The sequence below is a fragment of the Hevea brasiliensis genome, chromosome 4 (genome assembly GCF_030052815.1).
Source record: "Hevea brasiliensis isolate MT/VB/25A 57/8 chromosome 4, ASM3005281v1, whole genome shotgun sequence".
Taxonomy (NCBI): domain Eukaryota; kingdom Viridiplantae; phylum Streptophyta; class Magnoliopsida; order Malpighiales; family Euphorbiaceae; genus Hevea; species Hevea brasiliensis.
In genome coordinates this window covers 111,863,720-111,880,452 of record NC_079496.1, presented here as the reverse complement: position 1 = coordinate 111,880,452, position 16,733 = coordinate 111,863,720, and the positions used below count along the sequence as shown (strand labels likewise).

The 16,733-nt window shown below is 30.6% G+C and overlaps 1 protein-coding gene across 1 annotated transcript; it reads right to left on the bottom strand.

Moving 5' to 3' along the window:
* Window positions 1–1,026: 1,026 nt before the first annotated feature.
* LOC110635946 (glycerophosphocholine acyltransferase 1) lies at window positions 1,027–9,592 on the bottom strand. The gene is made up of 8 exons (XM_021785453.2): window positions 9,363–9,592; window positions 9,133–9,252; window positions 8,904–8,961; window positions 8,710–8,810; window positions 8,198–8,293; window positions 8,013–8,106; window positions 1,711–1,951; window positions 1,027–1,582 (listed from the first exon to the last, which is right to left on the bottom strand). Exons 1-8 carry the CDS (start codon window positions 9,450–9,452, stop codon window positions 1,189–1,191), a joined length of 1,194 nt encoding a protein of 397 aa, XP_021641145.1. The 5' UTR covers window positions 9,453–9,592; the 3' UTR covers window positions 1,027–1,188.
* Between the last annotated feature and the right edge of the window lie 7,141 nt (window positions 9,593–16,733).

Genomic DNA, 16,733 nt, shown 5'->3' with positions numbered 1-16,733 from the left:
TGCTTGAAATGCCAGAATCAAATATGATAAGAAAAACCTCTACACACGGCAATTGTCAGAACTTTGAACATTACAGCTGATGGTTCTTTATATCACCAGTAAAACCGATTCTGTTACAACAAATAAAAACAGGATTACAGCAAAGCTTAACAGCTTTCGGGGTCAACTCCCTCTCCTTTGCCATGTTCTCTCCCCGCCTCTTTTACAGAGGACTTGATGCTCAAAGGGAAAGGGTTCTTTTTTCTGCCGTGTTTGTTGGTTGTGGCTTGCGTATAGGTTCCATTGACTTCTTGGAGGTTTATTGGTAGATCTGGAGTGAGGAAGCTACAATGGGTTTGGGTCTTGTACGGGGGATAGAGTAGTCTGTTTCTAGCGTTGTGAAAGGGCATCTTGGGAATCTCCGTCGGCCCTTTATCACCAAATCTTTTAAGGCCATGGATGCAATGGGGCTCTACCTTCCACCTCTCGCGGATGGCTAAAATGATGCTGTGATCTGTGGCTTTTGAGGTTTTGTTCATTGTTATGAAAGTGTTGTGGTTGGCCCTAAGGCTCTACTTGTGCTTCGGCCGGTCTTTTACCTCTTCAAGGGACGACCTTTTCTCTTTGTTCCAGACAGTGGTCCTGTGGCGCTGCACTTCCCTCCTTCAGCATGCCGTGACTTCAGCGAGGCCATTACCAATGTTACCTTCTCTAGTGTTCTTTCTGTACTGGCCTTGGGCCCTGTTTTTGAAATAGGCTAACTGTTGGGCATCATTTTTGTTGTGTTCTGGTGACTTCTAGCTTTGCTTCTCGCCCCGTTCACTTGATGAAATTTTAATCTTTAGACATTGAAAAAAAAATTGAAAGAAGAAGAAGAAGAAGAAGAAGAAGAAGAAGAAGAAGAAGAAGAAGAAGAAGACTGATTCCGCTGCTTGCACGCCAGATTCAAATATGGAGCCATCAGCCTAACACGGAAATTTCGTTTGCCTATTTTTGTTGCTTGTATATGGGACTTTTAACACCCGGACATTCTTCTGAAAGCCATGGTAGCATTTTCAAACAAGCAACTCTATTGAGTAATCAACCGGAGCAAGTTGAATTGAAGGCCATCTACTTTGCATCGTTGAAAGATAACATTTTTGACATGGAAAATTCAACAAAGTAAGACAGGTGAGTTACAATTGTCAGAAAACTATTGACTCACGGCCGTTAAGACTCAGTGCATCCTAGGTCAGCAGAATCAATGGTCTTCATTGTATTCTCCATCACATTTGGGGATTGTTCTTGCTGCTCGTTCAAGGACTGGTCTTGCTGGATAGGTGCTGGCTTCATCTCTGATTTCTTCTTCTCTTTGAGAATCACCTGTCTTGGCATTACATCTACCAGAAAGCTTCCTCCATTCCATACAGCTGCAGAAACCTTGAGTAATTGGAAAGCCACATGTAGCTCATAGGACAAGAAGATTGGGACCGTCAGCGCCATAGTTGCCACAGTAAATATAGCTTGCAACAAAATGTACATGAACAAGCGATTCTGATCCCCAAGCAAACCACTTAAACGCCACCATACATTGTTTGCTTTTTGTGCCTTTTTTGAGAGCTCCCTAATGGAAGTCGATTGAATGAAAAGAAGACAGTGTAAACAAGTTATAACAATTCATAAAAGGAACCCACAGGAACAGCCATATGCATATGTAATATATAAACATATTATTAGCGGACAGTTCAAAACCTGTAAGAAGTCATGACTTCAGGATCTCTTAATAGTCTCTGCTGACGTAGGACATTGACAATGAGAAAATAGAGAACTTGCCACAAGGTGTAAGCAAATAAGGGCACCCAGAACAGCCAAGTTAACAGGAAGGATTTGTCTTCTACTACATAGGGCCATGATGCTCTTCTCGAAGTTCCTTCAGGATGCATGGCTTCGAAGGTCACTGGATTCCACCATCTTATAGTGAAGAAAACTAAACCTGAAAAGAGAACTATTCTGTTAGAAAACCTGGAATTCTTTAAGTTAATGACAATTGACTGAAGATCTATTCTACAAAAGTTGTGCCCTTCTGCTCTTATTACACTGACTATCCATGACAAATAGCATTGAGATAGGTTGTAATTTGCTAAATTCTCTGGAATCATCATTGGACAAGGACTATGAACTTGTTATGGAAAGTCAATCACTATATTATTTCTCTGTATATTCTGTATTCTGTATTCCTATTTAGGATTTCTTCCTAATTAGTAGAACACAATTATAGGAATCAATTGTATATATATACCCATGTACAGATTAATTGAAATCAATGAGAATCATCTCTTTCTACATGGTATCAGAGCAGGTCATCAATCTAGGGTGACTATTTGTTCTCACTACCCAGCTCAGGAGAGACCTTGGCCGCCGATCGGCCGTTTCAACCCCGATCAACATCGTCGGCATCGTCTCAACCCCCTCATTCCACCACTGTGTGCTGTTGCCTGATCCAGTACACCATTAAAGGACTTCTGAGGTTTGGCTCTCAGATCCTATTTCGGTATTTGCTTGATTTGTGATTTTGGATTATTTTGCTGCTATAAGCACTTTGGATTAGCGTTTCGGTTAGTTTTCTTTGTCTCAACAAATGGCAGACAATAAGAATGTTATTTCTGATGTGATTCCGGTGATGACTAAGATCACGGAACACAAACTTAATGGTTCGAATTACAGGTGGAGTAAGATCGTTAGGGTCTATTTGCGTAGCATTGATAAGGATGATCACCTTACTAAAGATCCACCCACTGATGATACACGACAAACTTGGCTAAGGGAGGATGCTCGGTTGTTTTTACAGCTTCGGAACTCGATTCATAGTGAGGTAATTAGTTTAATTAATCACTGTGAATTTGTTAAGGAATTGATGGATTACTTAGATTTTCTGTATTCTGGTAAAGGGAATATCTCCCGTATTTATGATGTTTGTAAGGCATTCTACCGTGCTGAGAAATAGGATAAGTCTCTCACGGCTTATTTTATGGATTTTAAACGGGTGTATGAGGAACTTAATATATTGTTGCCTTTTAGTCCTGATGTGAAAGTTCAGCAGGCCCAACGGGAGCAACTGGCTGTTATGAGTTTTCTTGCAGGCCTTCCTTCAGAGTATGAGACTGCTAAATCTCAGATTCTCTCCAGTTCTGAGATTTCCTCTTTGCATGAAACGTTCACACGGGTCCTTCGTACAGAGAGTACTCAATCTTCACAGCCTGCCAGTAGTGCTCTTATTAGCCGTAATCCAAATGGACAACAGGGTAATAGAAGAGGAAGTAGAGGAGGAATTACAGGCAACAGAAGTAATCAGCGTAATGGAGAGGCTAGTTCTAATCAGGACTCAAGAGGAGTCATTTGTTATTATTGCCATGAGCCTGGCCATACAAAATATAATTGTCCGCAACTTCAGAAGAAAAATCAGCGATCACAGATGGCAAATATGGCAGCAGAGAATTCTACAGTATCTTCCTCTGAGAAAACTATTTTGGTATCTGCAGATGATTTTGCACAATTTTCCCAGTATCAGGCATCTCTAAAGCCTACCAGTTCCCCTGTCACTGCGATCGCTGAGTCAGGTAAATCCACTACATGCCTTGTGTCTTCCTCATCCAAATGGGTTATTGATTCTGGTTGGTAATATCACATGACAGGTAATTCTAGTCTTCTATCTGCTTTTCAGTCTAATCTCACTTCCAACACTGTTACTTTAGCTGATGGTTCTACTTCTTGTGTCATGGGTTCTGGAACTGCGAACCCGACTTCGTCAATTTCTTTGTCTTCTGTTTTGTGTCTACCAAAATTCTCTTTTAATCTACTTTCTGTTAGTAAACTTACTCGTACCTTAAATTGTTCTGTTTTCTTTTTTCCTGACCAGTGTTTGTTTCAGAATCTTACGACGAAGCAGATTATTGGTAGAGGACGCGAGTCAGGTGGTCTCTACATTCTGAAAAATCATGTACCGCGATCGCTTGTTTGCTCCAGTACCTTAACACCTCTTGAAGCTCATTGTAGATTGGGTCATCCTTCTTTGTCTACTATGAAGAAGCTGTGTCCTCAATTTCAGTCTTTATCAGTACTAGAATGTGAGTCGTGTCAGTTTGCAAAACATCATCGTTTGCCTTCTGTGTCTAGAGTCAATAAACGGGCTTCATCCCCTTTTGAGTTAGTTCATTCTGATGTTTGGGGTCCTTGTTCTGTTACTTCTAAAACTGGATTTCGTTATTTTGTTACTTTTGTTGATGATTACTCTCGTGTTACCTGGTTATATTTAATGAAGAATCGTTCTGAGTTGTTTTCTATCTTTTGTGCCTTTTGTAATGAAATCAAAACTCAATTTAATATTTCTGTGCGCATATTAAGAAGTGACAATGCCAAAGAATACTTTTCAGCACAATTTCAGTCTTATATGACACAAAATGGCATTCTTCATCAGTCTTCCTGTGTGGATACCCCATCCCAAAATGGTGTGGCCGAAAGAAAAAATCGGCATCTTCTTGAGGTAACTCGTGCTCTTCTTTTTCATATGAAAGTACCTAAACACTTTTGGGCGGATGCAGTTTCTACGGCATGTTTTTTGATCAATCGTATGCCGTCTTCTGTCCTTAATGGGGATACTCCTTATACTGCTTTGTTTCCTACAAAATCTTTGTTCCCTATTGAACCCCGTATTTTTGGTTGTACATGTTTTGTGCGTGATGTTCGTCCACAGGTTACTAAATTTGATCCAAAATCTCTCAAATGTGTCTTCCTTAGGTACTCCCGGCTCCAAAAAGGGTACCGTTATTTCTCTCCTACTCTTAATCGTTATCTTGTTTCTGCAGATGTCACATTTTTTGAGTCCACTCCATTTTTTCCTCCATCATCTGTGTATGAGAGTCAGGGGGAGGAGGATGATCTCTTAATATATACTGTCCAACCAATGTCTAGTCCTCTCCCACAGCCTGTTCCTTCTGTCTCTAGACCTACTCGACCTCCCGTTGTTCATGTTTATTCCAGGAGATTGGAGATTCCTGACTCAGATCCTCTACCAGCTACTTCGTTGGGAGATTCTGTACCTCATACTGATCATGATTCTGATCTAGACTTACCCATTGCTCTTCGTAAAGGTAAACGTTCATGTATTTACCCTATCTCTTCTTTTGTTTCTTATAATCAATTGTCTTCTTGTTCTCGGTGTTTTGTTACTTCTTTAGACTCTGTTCCTATCCCTAATACTGTTGGTGAGGCACTGTCTCATCCTGGCTGGTGTGATGCTATGAAAGAGGAAATGGAGGCTTTAGATGCTAATGGTACATGGGAACTATTGCCTTTGCCCACTGGTAAGAAAGCTATTGGTTGCAAATGGGTATTTACAGTAAAGGTAAATCCTGATGGTTCTGTGGCTAGGTTAAAAGCACGCCTTGTAGCAAAAGGATATGCTCAGACATATGGGATTGATTACTCTGATACTTTTTCTCCTGTAGCTAAGCTTACTTCTATTCGCTTATTTATCTCTTTAGCAGCTACATATGATTGGCCCCTGCATCAATTGGATATCAAGAATGCTTTCCTTCATGGTGATCTTCAGGAGGAGGTGTATATGGAGCAACCACCTGGGTTTGTTGCTCAGGGGGAGTTGGGTAAAGTTTGTAGGCTTCGGAAGTCTCTTTATGGCTTGAAACAAAGTCCTAGGGCATGGTTTGGGAGATTCAGTGAAGCAGTACAGGAATTTGGTATGCAAAAGAGTAAGTGTGATCACTCAGTATTTTATAGGCAATCTGAGGCTGGTCTAATTCTCTTGGTAGTCTATGTGGATGACATTGTCATCACTGGGAGTGACTCTGCAGGTATTTCATCTCTTAAAACCTTCCTCCAAACTCAGTTTCAGACCAAAGACTTGGGATTGTTAAAGTATTTCTTGGGTATCGAAGTTATGAGAAATAAGAAGGGTATTTTCTTGTCTCAAAGAAAATATGTCCTCGATCTATTGACAGAGACAGGAAAATTAGGTGCTAAGCCTTGTAGCGCACCAATGACTCCAACTTTACAACTGTTAGCAGGGGATAGTGAGTTGTTTGAAGATCCAGAGAGATACAGGAGATTGGTAGGAAAATTGAACTACCTTACAGTCACTCGTCCTGACATTGTTTATGCCGTTAGTGTGGTAAGTCAGTTTATGTCTTCCCCAACTGTTGCTCATTGGGAAGCCTTGGAACAAATCTTATGTTATCTGAAGGGCGCTCCAGGAAGAGGTTTGCTATATGGTAATCATGGGCATTTGAATATTGAATGTTTTTCAGATGCCGACTGGGCTGGATCTAAGGTTGACAGAAGGTCAACTACTGGATATTGCGTTTTTATTGGAGGAAATTTAGTGTCTTGGAGAAGCAAGAAGCAGAGTGTAGTTTCTCGATCTAGTGCTGAATCCGAATACAGAGCCATGGCACAATCAGTATGTGAGATAATGTGGATACTTCAATTACTAGATGAGACAGGTTTTAAGACCTCCCTGCCTGCGAAATTGTGGTGTGATAATCAAGCTGCTCTTCATATTGCTTCTAATCCGGTGTTTCATGAGCGGACCAAACATATTGAGATTGATTGTCATTTTATTCGTGAAAAGATTCAACAACAGATCATCTCAACAGGACACATCAAAACTGGAGAGCAGTTAGGAGATATTTTCACAAAAGCTCTAAATGGAGCTAGGATTGACTACATTTGTAACAAGTTGGGCATGATTAACATCTATGCTCCAACTTGAGGGGGAGTGTTATGGAAAGTCAATCACTATATTATTTCTCTGTATATTCTGTATTCTGTATTCATATTTAGGATTTCTTCCTAATTAGTAGAACACAATTATAGGAATCAATTGTATATATATACCCATGTACAGATTAACTGAAATCAATGAGAATCATCTCTTTCTACAGAACTGAACTATTTTGAAAAACTAGAATTTTTACTTGAGGCCCATACAAATGCTCCTTTCTTAATGAAAGATGAACACTTGATTTAGTGACCCGTAAAAAAGAAAAAAAAAATGTCACAAACTCTATTTTCAGTTTATCTAAGAAAAAATTGTCATATATTATCTTTTCCCTCTTACTTTATTTATAATGCAAAAATTAGCTTTATCAGTGGAGAAAATCAGCCTGGAAGTAAAGCATTAAATTATATCAAAGATCAACCTGATGTCACAACACAAAAACATACACAGGGAAGGATCTATAATTAACACTTTGGATATACATAAAATTGTCATAAAATTAAAAAAAAATTATAAATGCTTAATAAAATAAACTTCCATATGTTGAACTTAATGATCGTAGAACAAATTTATTTATTTGGGGGGCCAATTTTGAAAAATAATTTATTAACTATTTTTTTTTCTTACAAAACTACTATTAATTCACTATTTTTTTTTTTTATATCTTTGGGGACTAGCAGGGCTTGTAGTTTGGTAATCTCTCTAAAAGTCAGCAAAAGAAGCTATATTCCAAACACCGTTCAAAAATCTTCAACCAACCCAGAAATACGATTCTTCAGCATTAATGTAGAACACTAATCACCCCAAGTGGGTACCTATGCAGTACAAACTTCATACTTACAATGACACTTGAGGACAGGAATACAAAATTTGTTGAAGATTAGCATAGATCTTATCAACAGCCAACAACACTTAAGATAGCCAAACCTAACAAGGTTTTATACAGGATTATAACAGCAAGTTTGGATAGAGAGATTCTGATTTATGAATCAATGATGGAATTATATGTTTCTCCCTTGAAATATGCTAAAATGGTTAGCTTCAAATTCAACAGAATTATAGTTATCACTGGCTTCTGAATAATCTCATTACAATACATGCACAATTAAACCATCTTGAGCTTCTTTGGCAACATTTAACAGAAATTGATCTTGAATAATCCCTTAACCTTACAAAAGACTAAATCATTTTCCTGAAAAAAGATATTCATACCTTTTTAAAATATATTTTAAGTAACTCAATAGAGGAATGACCAACTCACCCGGTAAAAGATGTATAAGGACACTGACAATTTTGTCAACAGAACTAAAAACCAAGCTACAACGCCAAACAATCAATGCCCAAGCTAATGGCCCCTACAGCATCATTTTAATAAGTCAAAAAGAGTAGAAGACAAAGCATTCATCAAATAAAAAAATATAAACTACCCCAGCACTACTGTCTTACTTCAGCAAATGAAAAGCAAACCATGAAAAGCTTTTCATTTTTTGGGTATAAAAGAAGATCAACCAAGAAGATAGTATTGGCATAATAGCAGAAGTCCTGAAACACAAGAACAATTACGTCACTTTTCTCATTTCTCAATTTTAGATGATTACAAAGTAGTACAAGCAGCAAAACTTTTGAAAGATAGGTATTCAAATGTTCTGAAAGATCTATGTTACTGTGACATGCATACTCAAAATTAAGAGCATAGCAAACTGATTAATGCTTCTACCATACTTTTGCAATTCAGTAACATGATCCTGTTATAAGATTCCACTCTATCTGCGAGGCCATATTTTCTAATACATGATCCATAGCCTTAACCTCATATTGCAGTAATAAGAAAGTTACTGAACATATCAACCATGTAACTCAAACAAATGATTCCTAAAATCTGTCTGGTACGCATTTCCACATTTTTTTTTAAATATTCAGGTACCTATAAGGAGCAACTACACAACCAAAAAGCTTACCAGAAGATAATAATGCCATTTCTTGAACCTATAGTATATCCACCGAAGAGGAACAAATATGACATAAAACAAACAGTATACATAAGGAATATCTTGCGGCCCTGCACAAAGAACATCAGAATGCAAGAAAAAAAAAAGTAAAATTCTAGACCATAATCGTAGTAATCCTTCCATCAATCAAAAATTATACTCACTTGCGCCCAAGAGGAAGCAAAATCCCCCAAAACCAAGAACACCAAGAAGATGAGTTACCTAAACACAATAACAAAACAAAGAAAAAAAAAGAACTTTAAAACCAATAGTTTTAACACGCCAATATAACCAAACACTAAGTGCACAACTATAGGACATACTTATAACTAACAAGAATTCAACGACATGATCCATTAGAAGTAATCATACAAATCCCAGAAAATGACCAACCTTACTAAGAAAGCTCTCGTGTTCCTCGGCTTGTTTTGCGATCTTAACTGCCTGTTTAGATAATATCTCCTTGGTCTGATTCGCTTGTTTTGATAATATTTCCTTGGTTTGAGCCACTTTCTGCAGAAAAACCAGAAACCAAGATCAATAAAACCACACAAAAACACCCCGAAAAGAAAAACCAAGCAGAGAGGCTAATACCAACAAAAGAAATCAGATACTAAGCGCACCTTTGATCGGGCCTTGAACCTCTGCTTCACTTTCCCAAATGAATCTCCATTGGAAACTATCTCCTCACCCGAGTCTTCGTTGCTAGACATTTTCTTGTTATTCGTCTTCTTCTTCCTCGCTATTGAAAGAGGAGCGCAAGAGACGTAAAGTGGGGAAAGGAGGGGCTTGCAGAGGACACAGATCTCTGTCAGAAGAGAAATAAAGAAATGTCAAAGCATTGTTTTTTAATTGAGATTAGGACCAAAATTATATTCTGATTGTACTTTTTTTAATGTCTTTAATAACGTGTCCTATTAATCAATGAAAAATTTTTATAATTATCGAATCAATATATAAATATATGAATTAATTTAATAAAATAATTTTATTTTATTTTAATGTATTAATTAAATATTATTATTATTTAAATAATAATAATAATAAATTATTTAATAATTAAATTAAATTTAAAATATTAACGGATGATTTCAAAGAACTCTCATATTTTATTTTCAAAAAATATATATATTTTTTTATTTTATATATTAAATTTATAATAAATAGAATAAAAAAAAAAATCCTTAATTATTATCATTGAAAATTCGTCTGCTCATATGTACTTTTATGTACGTGTACTTCTAACAAATCATGCTTGAGACTCTATTATTCTTCTGTATTTGAATATACATTGTCAATTCATAGGCATTGAAAATTATTCTTTTATTAATAAGGGTATGGGTCCTTATAGACTATAATTATTTATATTTAATTTTTAATTTAAAATATATTTTTTTAATTTATGAGTCAAATTAAAAATAATTAATTAATTATTTAATAAAATTACTTAAAAATAACTTTTAAATGATTTAAGTATTTGATTAAAATGTATTAAAAGAAATTTAATTTATTAAATTATTAAAAAAATAAATAATTAAGTGTTCTAGTTATTAAAATGAGGATAATATTGAAATTTATGAAAATTATTATGATAATATAATTTTTTATTTGGTCAAATAATAGTTTTAAAATAAATAGATAAGTCATAAATAAGGTATTATTACTTATAACTTTTAACTTATTTTTATTAATTTTTTAATTTATAAGCTAAATTAAATGCTAATTTATTTATGACTTTTTCTTATAAGTAGGTTTAATCAACTTACAAATCAAACCAAACACCCTTTTTATTCTTTCAATTCATAAACAAGTTGATATGATAAAAGGTTGGTAAGGTTTTAAAAGGCTTTTGATTTAGCAATTAAATGTAGGCTGAGTATTCAGTTCAAACCGAACTGAATCGAATTATCAAAATCGAATTAATCAAATTATTATATTTTAGAAACCAAATAGAATAAAAAAAAATGAAAAATCTAATCAAACCAAACCATTTTATTTTGGTTTGGTTCGGTTTGAATCGATTGGTTTTTGAATTTGAATGAATTTTTTAAATTTAGACTTGATTTTCAAATTATTTGGTCTAATTATAGCCTTAGTTTAAATATAATAACTATTAATAAATGAAATTAAATAATTTATATATATAAAATTACATATAATTCATAAATTTTTTATAAAAATAAATCAATTTAAAAATTAATAAAGTAATTTAGTGTAAAATTAAATTATTATTTTATATATTAAAATTATATAAACTAAAATATGATAGTGTAAAATTCAAATATTAAATAAATAATTTTTAAAAGTCTAGGGACTAAGTGTTATATGGTATAAAATTTAAGAGATTAAATAATTAGTTTCCTAAAATCAAGAGATGAAAGTGTAATATAGACAAAACCTAGAAAAAAAAATATAAATTACCCTTAAAAAATAGGTGATATTTGCAGCATTTGTATCAAGTATCAACCCTATAATGTTACTTTTTTTTAACAAAAAATAATCTTTATATTATTTTATAATTATGTTTCTTAAAAAAAAAAAAAAGAAATTATTTCTACCAATTAAATTGAACTAGGCGAATCAAGCATTTTTTTACAGTATATTCTAAATCTACAAACTAGAAAAGTGAGGGTATCATTGAACCACAATCTACATAACTTGCCGCCATCACGCCCTTCACTTTCAGCATACAAATATTCTCAATTGCATATAGGGAAAATAAAATCATATAACATAATAACAAAATAAATTAATAATTATATATTTATTTTAATATTACAATAAATACTATGATATAATATGTTAATAATCATATATTTATTTTAAAAATTAAATAAATAATATGATATAATAAATTAATAATTATATATAATTTTAAAAAATACTTAACATAAATAAACCGCTATTAACTATTAGTCAACAACAAGAGCTATCAATTATCAATTGCATTGATAGCTGATAATTTATAGCTAATTGTAGTTGATATATTCTAAATGTTTTATAAATTATGTTTAATTAATGTTTGTTGAAATATAAAATGATTGATAAGAGTATATATTATATTATTTAATAGATAAATAATTATTAATTTATTATACAACACATATAAGATTTGAAATTATAAGCTTTAAAAAAATAGAATTATTTTTTATGCATATAAATATTTTTTATCATATTATTTATAATACTTTTTTATTTATATATTATTTCTGGGTATGGCATGGAGGGTCTGGACCTTTGTGATGGTGGTAATTCTGGGTATGTGAACATTAGATCGCTGACCCTCAAGCCACGAATGGTTCTCTAGAGCTCAATTGGGTCCTTGGTTCAACCGTATCTAGTAGGGTAGGCTTAGAGACACCTTTGTTTAGCTAAGGCTTTATTTCTTTTTCTCCACCTTGCATGGCCGCCGATTGGGAGAGGCCCCTGCTCGTGGATTGATGTGCAGCACTGGCGTCTGGAGACTGCCTTATTCTCTTCTGAGTTGAAGGCCCATTTTGCGTTTCTTGTTGTTTAAGAGCTTACTGGCATGTCTTTTTGGACTAACATTGCAGGGGTAGAGTTGAGCTTTCCATTATACTTGGGCCATGGGTATTATAATTCTGTTGCTATGAATGAAAATTTTATCTTGAACAATTAATAATAATAATAAATCAATAAATAAATCCCATTATCAGTCTGCCCATAAGCACCACTAGGACTAGCTCTTCATGTGTCCCTGAATTTTTCTAAAGTTTAACCCCCAAGGTTCGATTGCCAAAGTAAGTAAGGTTGTGCAAATGGGCTATGAAAGGCAAGCGACTCCGTTGTGAAGAAAAATGACAAATAGCCTCTAAGGAAATTGCAATTGTTCGGCTTGAATTTGAACCCATTTGCCTTTCTCCGGAAGCCATGCCGTCCGCTAAATTTGATATTTAAGGCTTGATTTTTCTTAAAGTTAGTATCATATATTCATTATGCAGGTTTTCATTATATATTAAATATTTCATAACAATTGAAATATTAAATATTAAAAATTACAAAATAAAAAAAAATAGTAATATATAATGAACTTTCATTATTTATAAATATATTTGTAATTTTTAATTTTTAGAATTTTAACTATAAATATATTTCTATTTTTTATTTATAATTAAAATTTTAATATTTGATATAAAACATTCTCTTAAAATAATATTTACATCAGTCAAAATTTTAAATATTAAAAACTACAAAATAAAAATATGGTAAAATTTTCAACATCATAGTTAATTATAAATAAATATTAATTTTTAAATTTAAAAAATATAAATGTTATTTTGTTCAATCAAAATATAGAAAGGTAGAGAAAAAAACTCAAAAATTCCTAAAGCGCAATTATATATATATATATATATATATATATATATATATGTGTGTGTGTGTGTGTTAAATGGATGCAGTAGGTATAGGATAACTGGGGTTAGGAGTGTGCAAATGCTCGGCTCGGTTTCGAATCGATAAAATTGAAAAATAAAAATAAAAAATTTTAAAAATCAAACCAAACTGATTAATAAGAGAAAATCGAATCGAATTAAACCGATAAATATCGATTCGGTTCGGTTTTAAATCGATCAAACCAAAATTTATAAATTGAGCATTTGATTTCCAATTTGGTTTGATTCGATTTTAAATCAATCAAACCTAAATCTTAGGGTCGGGTTCAGTTTTCTTTGATTTCCTTGATATATATATTAATAATTTCGATTCGGTTCGGCTTTTTTTATTTTTTATGAAAATAACTGAACTGAACCAAGTAATAGAAATTATCAAAAATTATAAATCGAACTAAACCGTTTAAATTTTAAAATCAAACTGATTGAACCGAATTGACTCGGTTCGATTCAGTTTTTTGGTTTAAAACTAGGGTTTGTAATTTGGGTAATTTACATTAACTCTAGATAAAGTTATAATAAAATTCACATCTTATTTTTTAATTTATTTTTAATAATAATTTAATTCTCAAATTTAAATTTTATTAAAAAAATTAATTTTGATGAATTCAAATTAAAGTCTAATTAAATTGGTGTGATTTTAGTTGAATTCTGAGTCATCACTTGATCGGATTTAGCTTGAGAGACTGTAGGAAGCTGCCATGAAGATTCAAGCACTGCTTGCAAACATGACAATTAGAGACATAGGCCCATTTGACACGTCAAGTTCCAATGTAAAAAGGAAAAACATAATTTTCCTTGTAGTTAAAAAACGGTTTAAAAAAATTATCATTATTTAAATATTCCTTAATTAAAAACACGTTAAAATTATTTTTTAATTGATATATTTAAAAAATATTTTTCCTAATAATAATTTTAATAATAATAGAGGGAGGTATGATTGGACCTTAAAATGTGTTTAGATTGGTTAATAAAAGAATCGGTTAATTAATTTGTGTTTTGCTTGTTCTTGTTCTTGATTTATTAATTAAAAATAAAAGTTTTGATTATTTTAGTGTATTTTTTAATCTTATTTTTAATAAATATCAAGCACCTCCTAACCTATTGAATTAGGTTTATTTAATTAAAATACTTATAAGTGATAAATAAATAATTGACGTGTTTAATAAAAAATAATTTATAAATATATTTATTATTAAAATAATTAAAAAATTTGTTAAATTATTTTCTTAAATAATAAATTATATTATCTCAATATTTAATTATAATATTATCAAAATATATTTCAATTATATTATAATATAATTTAATTTTAAAATAAATAAATAAATATTTTTTAAATGTATTAAAATCAATGGAAATAGTTTATTATAAATATTACAGGAAAATAATTTTTTTAGTGTGAATAAGAGAATTAATACAATAAATACATATAATAAAATTATAAAATTAAATGAAGATAATATAATAAAATACTTGATTAATTTAATTTATAAACACTTAATTTATAAGTATGAAAATAAAAAACTCATCTCCTGAATATAATTGAATAGAGTTAACATTTCAAATACACCTCACCAAAATGCATAATATTTTAAATAAAAATTATCTTCAGCTTATTAAATTTTGTAAACTTTACTGTAATTTCTTAATAAAGTTAATAAAATAATAATAAATTTAATTAATTTTATATATATTTATGTGGGAAATTAATTTCATATATATCTATATAAAACTTAATATTATTGTAAATGACAAAAATCAAAATTTTTTTTTTTTTCAAAATAATTTACGACCCAAGGCCGTGCAATAAGTTACATACAAGCAAATAATTGGTAAATTAAATAATAGTATATTCTATGATTATTTGATTTAAAATAAAGTAAATATTATTTTGTTATAGAAAATAAAATATTTAGACGAAATTTTATAATTTTTGTAAAATGATCATTTTTTCATAAAAATAGTCAATTATAGAAAATTTCATTAATTTAACAAAAAAAATTTATTCACATAAAATAATGTATATAATATTTTATAATAATGCTAAAAAATATTATAAATAAAATTAAATAAAATATACTTATTTTGGATTAAAATTTAAGATGCTGTGAAAAAATAATAATTTAATACATCAAAGAAATTTTTTTATTAAGTTTATAAAATTTTTTTTAATTAATTATTTAAAAAATATATTTTATAAAAATTTAATTAGATAAATTATAAAATTTTATTAAATTATCTTATTTTTTTATGATAAAATAATATTTACTTTGTTTTAAATAAAATAATAGTGGAATACATATTTTGCAAGTGATAAAATAAAATTTAATAAAATTTTATTAAATTATCTTATTTTTTTTATGTTACATGCAAACAAATAATTAATTAATTAAGTAATTGTAAATGAAATTAATGTTTTATTCAATGGAAAAATCCTAAAAATTGTCTTAAAACCGTGTAACTCGTTAGACGCAAGCAAAATATTTTCCTTTTAAATGAGAGAGAGAGAGAGAGAGAGAGAGAGAGAGCAAGTGGGGCAGCTAAGCCTTGTACGTTTCTCAACGCTCTTAAGTCCAAACAAGAGACAAAAACATATCTTATTTTGGCTTTTTTATGTTTTCATCCTAAATGTTTGGCTATATTACTCTTTGTCCACACTATTTATAAATTATTACACTCTCATTAGAAATTACAATACAAGTAATTTATTAGTCTAGTAATTAATGATGATATAGACTTAAAAGAGATATTAAATTTAAGTTTAAGGGCTATAAGTATACTGTTTGATCCGAGATCCTATAACTCACTATCCGACTCTCTTAATTTTCAGGCTATTACAGAGACTCCGAAGATAATTATTCTAATTATTTAACAATTAGGATACATTTCTTGATGATTAAAAGAAAAAAATGATAACAGGTTAAATTTTTGTAGATATTTGATTCAGTCAAACTCTAATAAAATGAATTTAAATAATATATAATTGAATTTAAAATATGTTTGAGTTTAAAAAATAATATTCACGACGGTTTTGAGTTAAATTTAAATTTTTATATGTTAAGTATTTGTATATAAATGTTTAATTAAATATAAAAGAAATATATATATATATATTTTATAATAATATTTATAATATTTATATATTTTATTTTAAATAAAATAAAATTAAAATATTTTTATAGAATTATTAAATTTTATAAAATATAAATATTAATAAAAATAATTTTTTTATAAATTATTAATTAAAATATATAATATTTTTCTCTCCATTTAAATCACTCTAACATTTGATATGCATAAATTTAATGCTTTAGGGCTTCATTTAAAATAAAAAAAATAATTAAATTTTTATATAATTATATTTAATTTTTTATTTAAAAATAATTTTTTTAAAATTATAAAAAATTAAATTCTTCATTTAATAAAAAAATAAATTAAATGGAATTCATGTAAAATTTTAAATTTCAAACAGGCAAGCATTCTTGAAAACGAAATTAACAAAAAGTATCAGGCACAACAAATAATTTCAGAAAAGATATGAGCACAAATGGCAAATATCAAGTACAGCAGCCAATGATG

What these genes read in the sequence shown, in the direction of transcription:
- LOC110635946 (XM_021785453.2), bottom strand. Translation starts at nt 9,452, where the DNA reads ATGTCTAGCAACGAAGACTCGGGTGAGGAGATAGTTTCCAATGGAGAT. An exon ending in TTGCTTCCTCTTGGGCGCAA is followed by an intron (nt 8,811 to 8,903) that starts GTGAGTATAATT and finishes TTCTTTGTGCAG; the next exon opens with GGCCGCAAGATATTCCTTAT. An exon ending in AATGGCATTATTATCTTCTG is followed by an intron (nt 8,294 to 8,709) that starts GTAAGCTTTTTG and finishes CTTGTGTTTCAG; the next exon opens with GACTTCTGCTATTATGCCAA.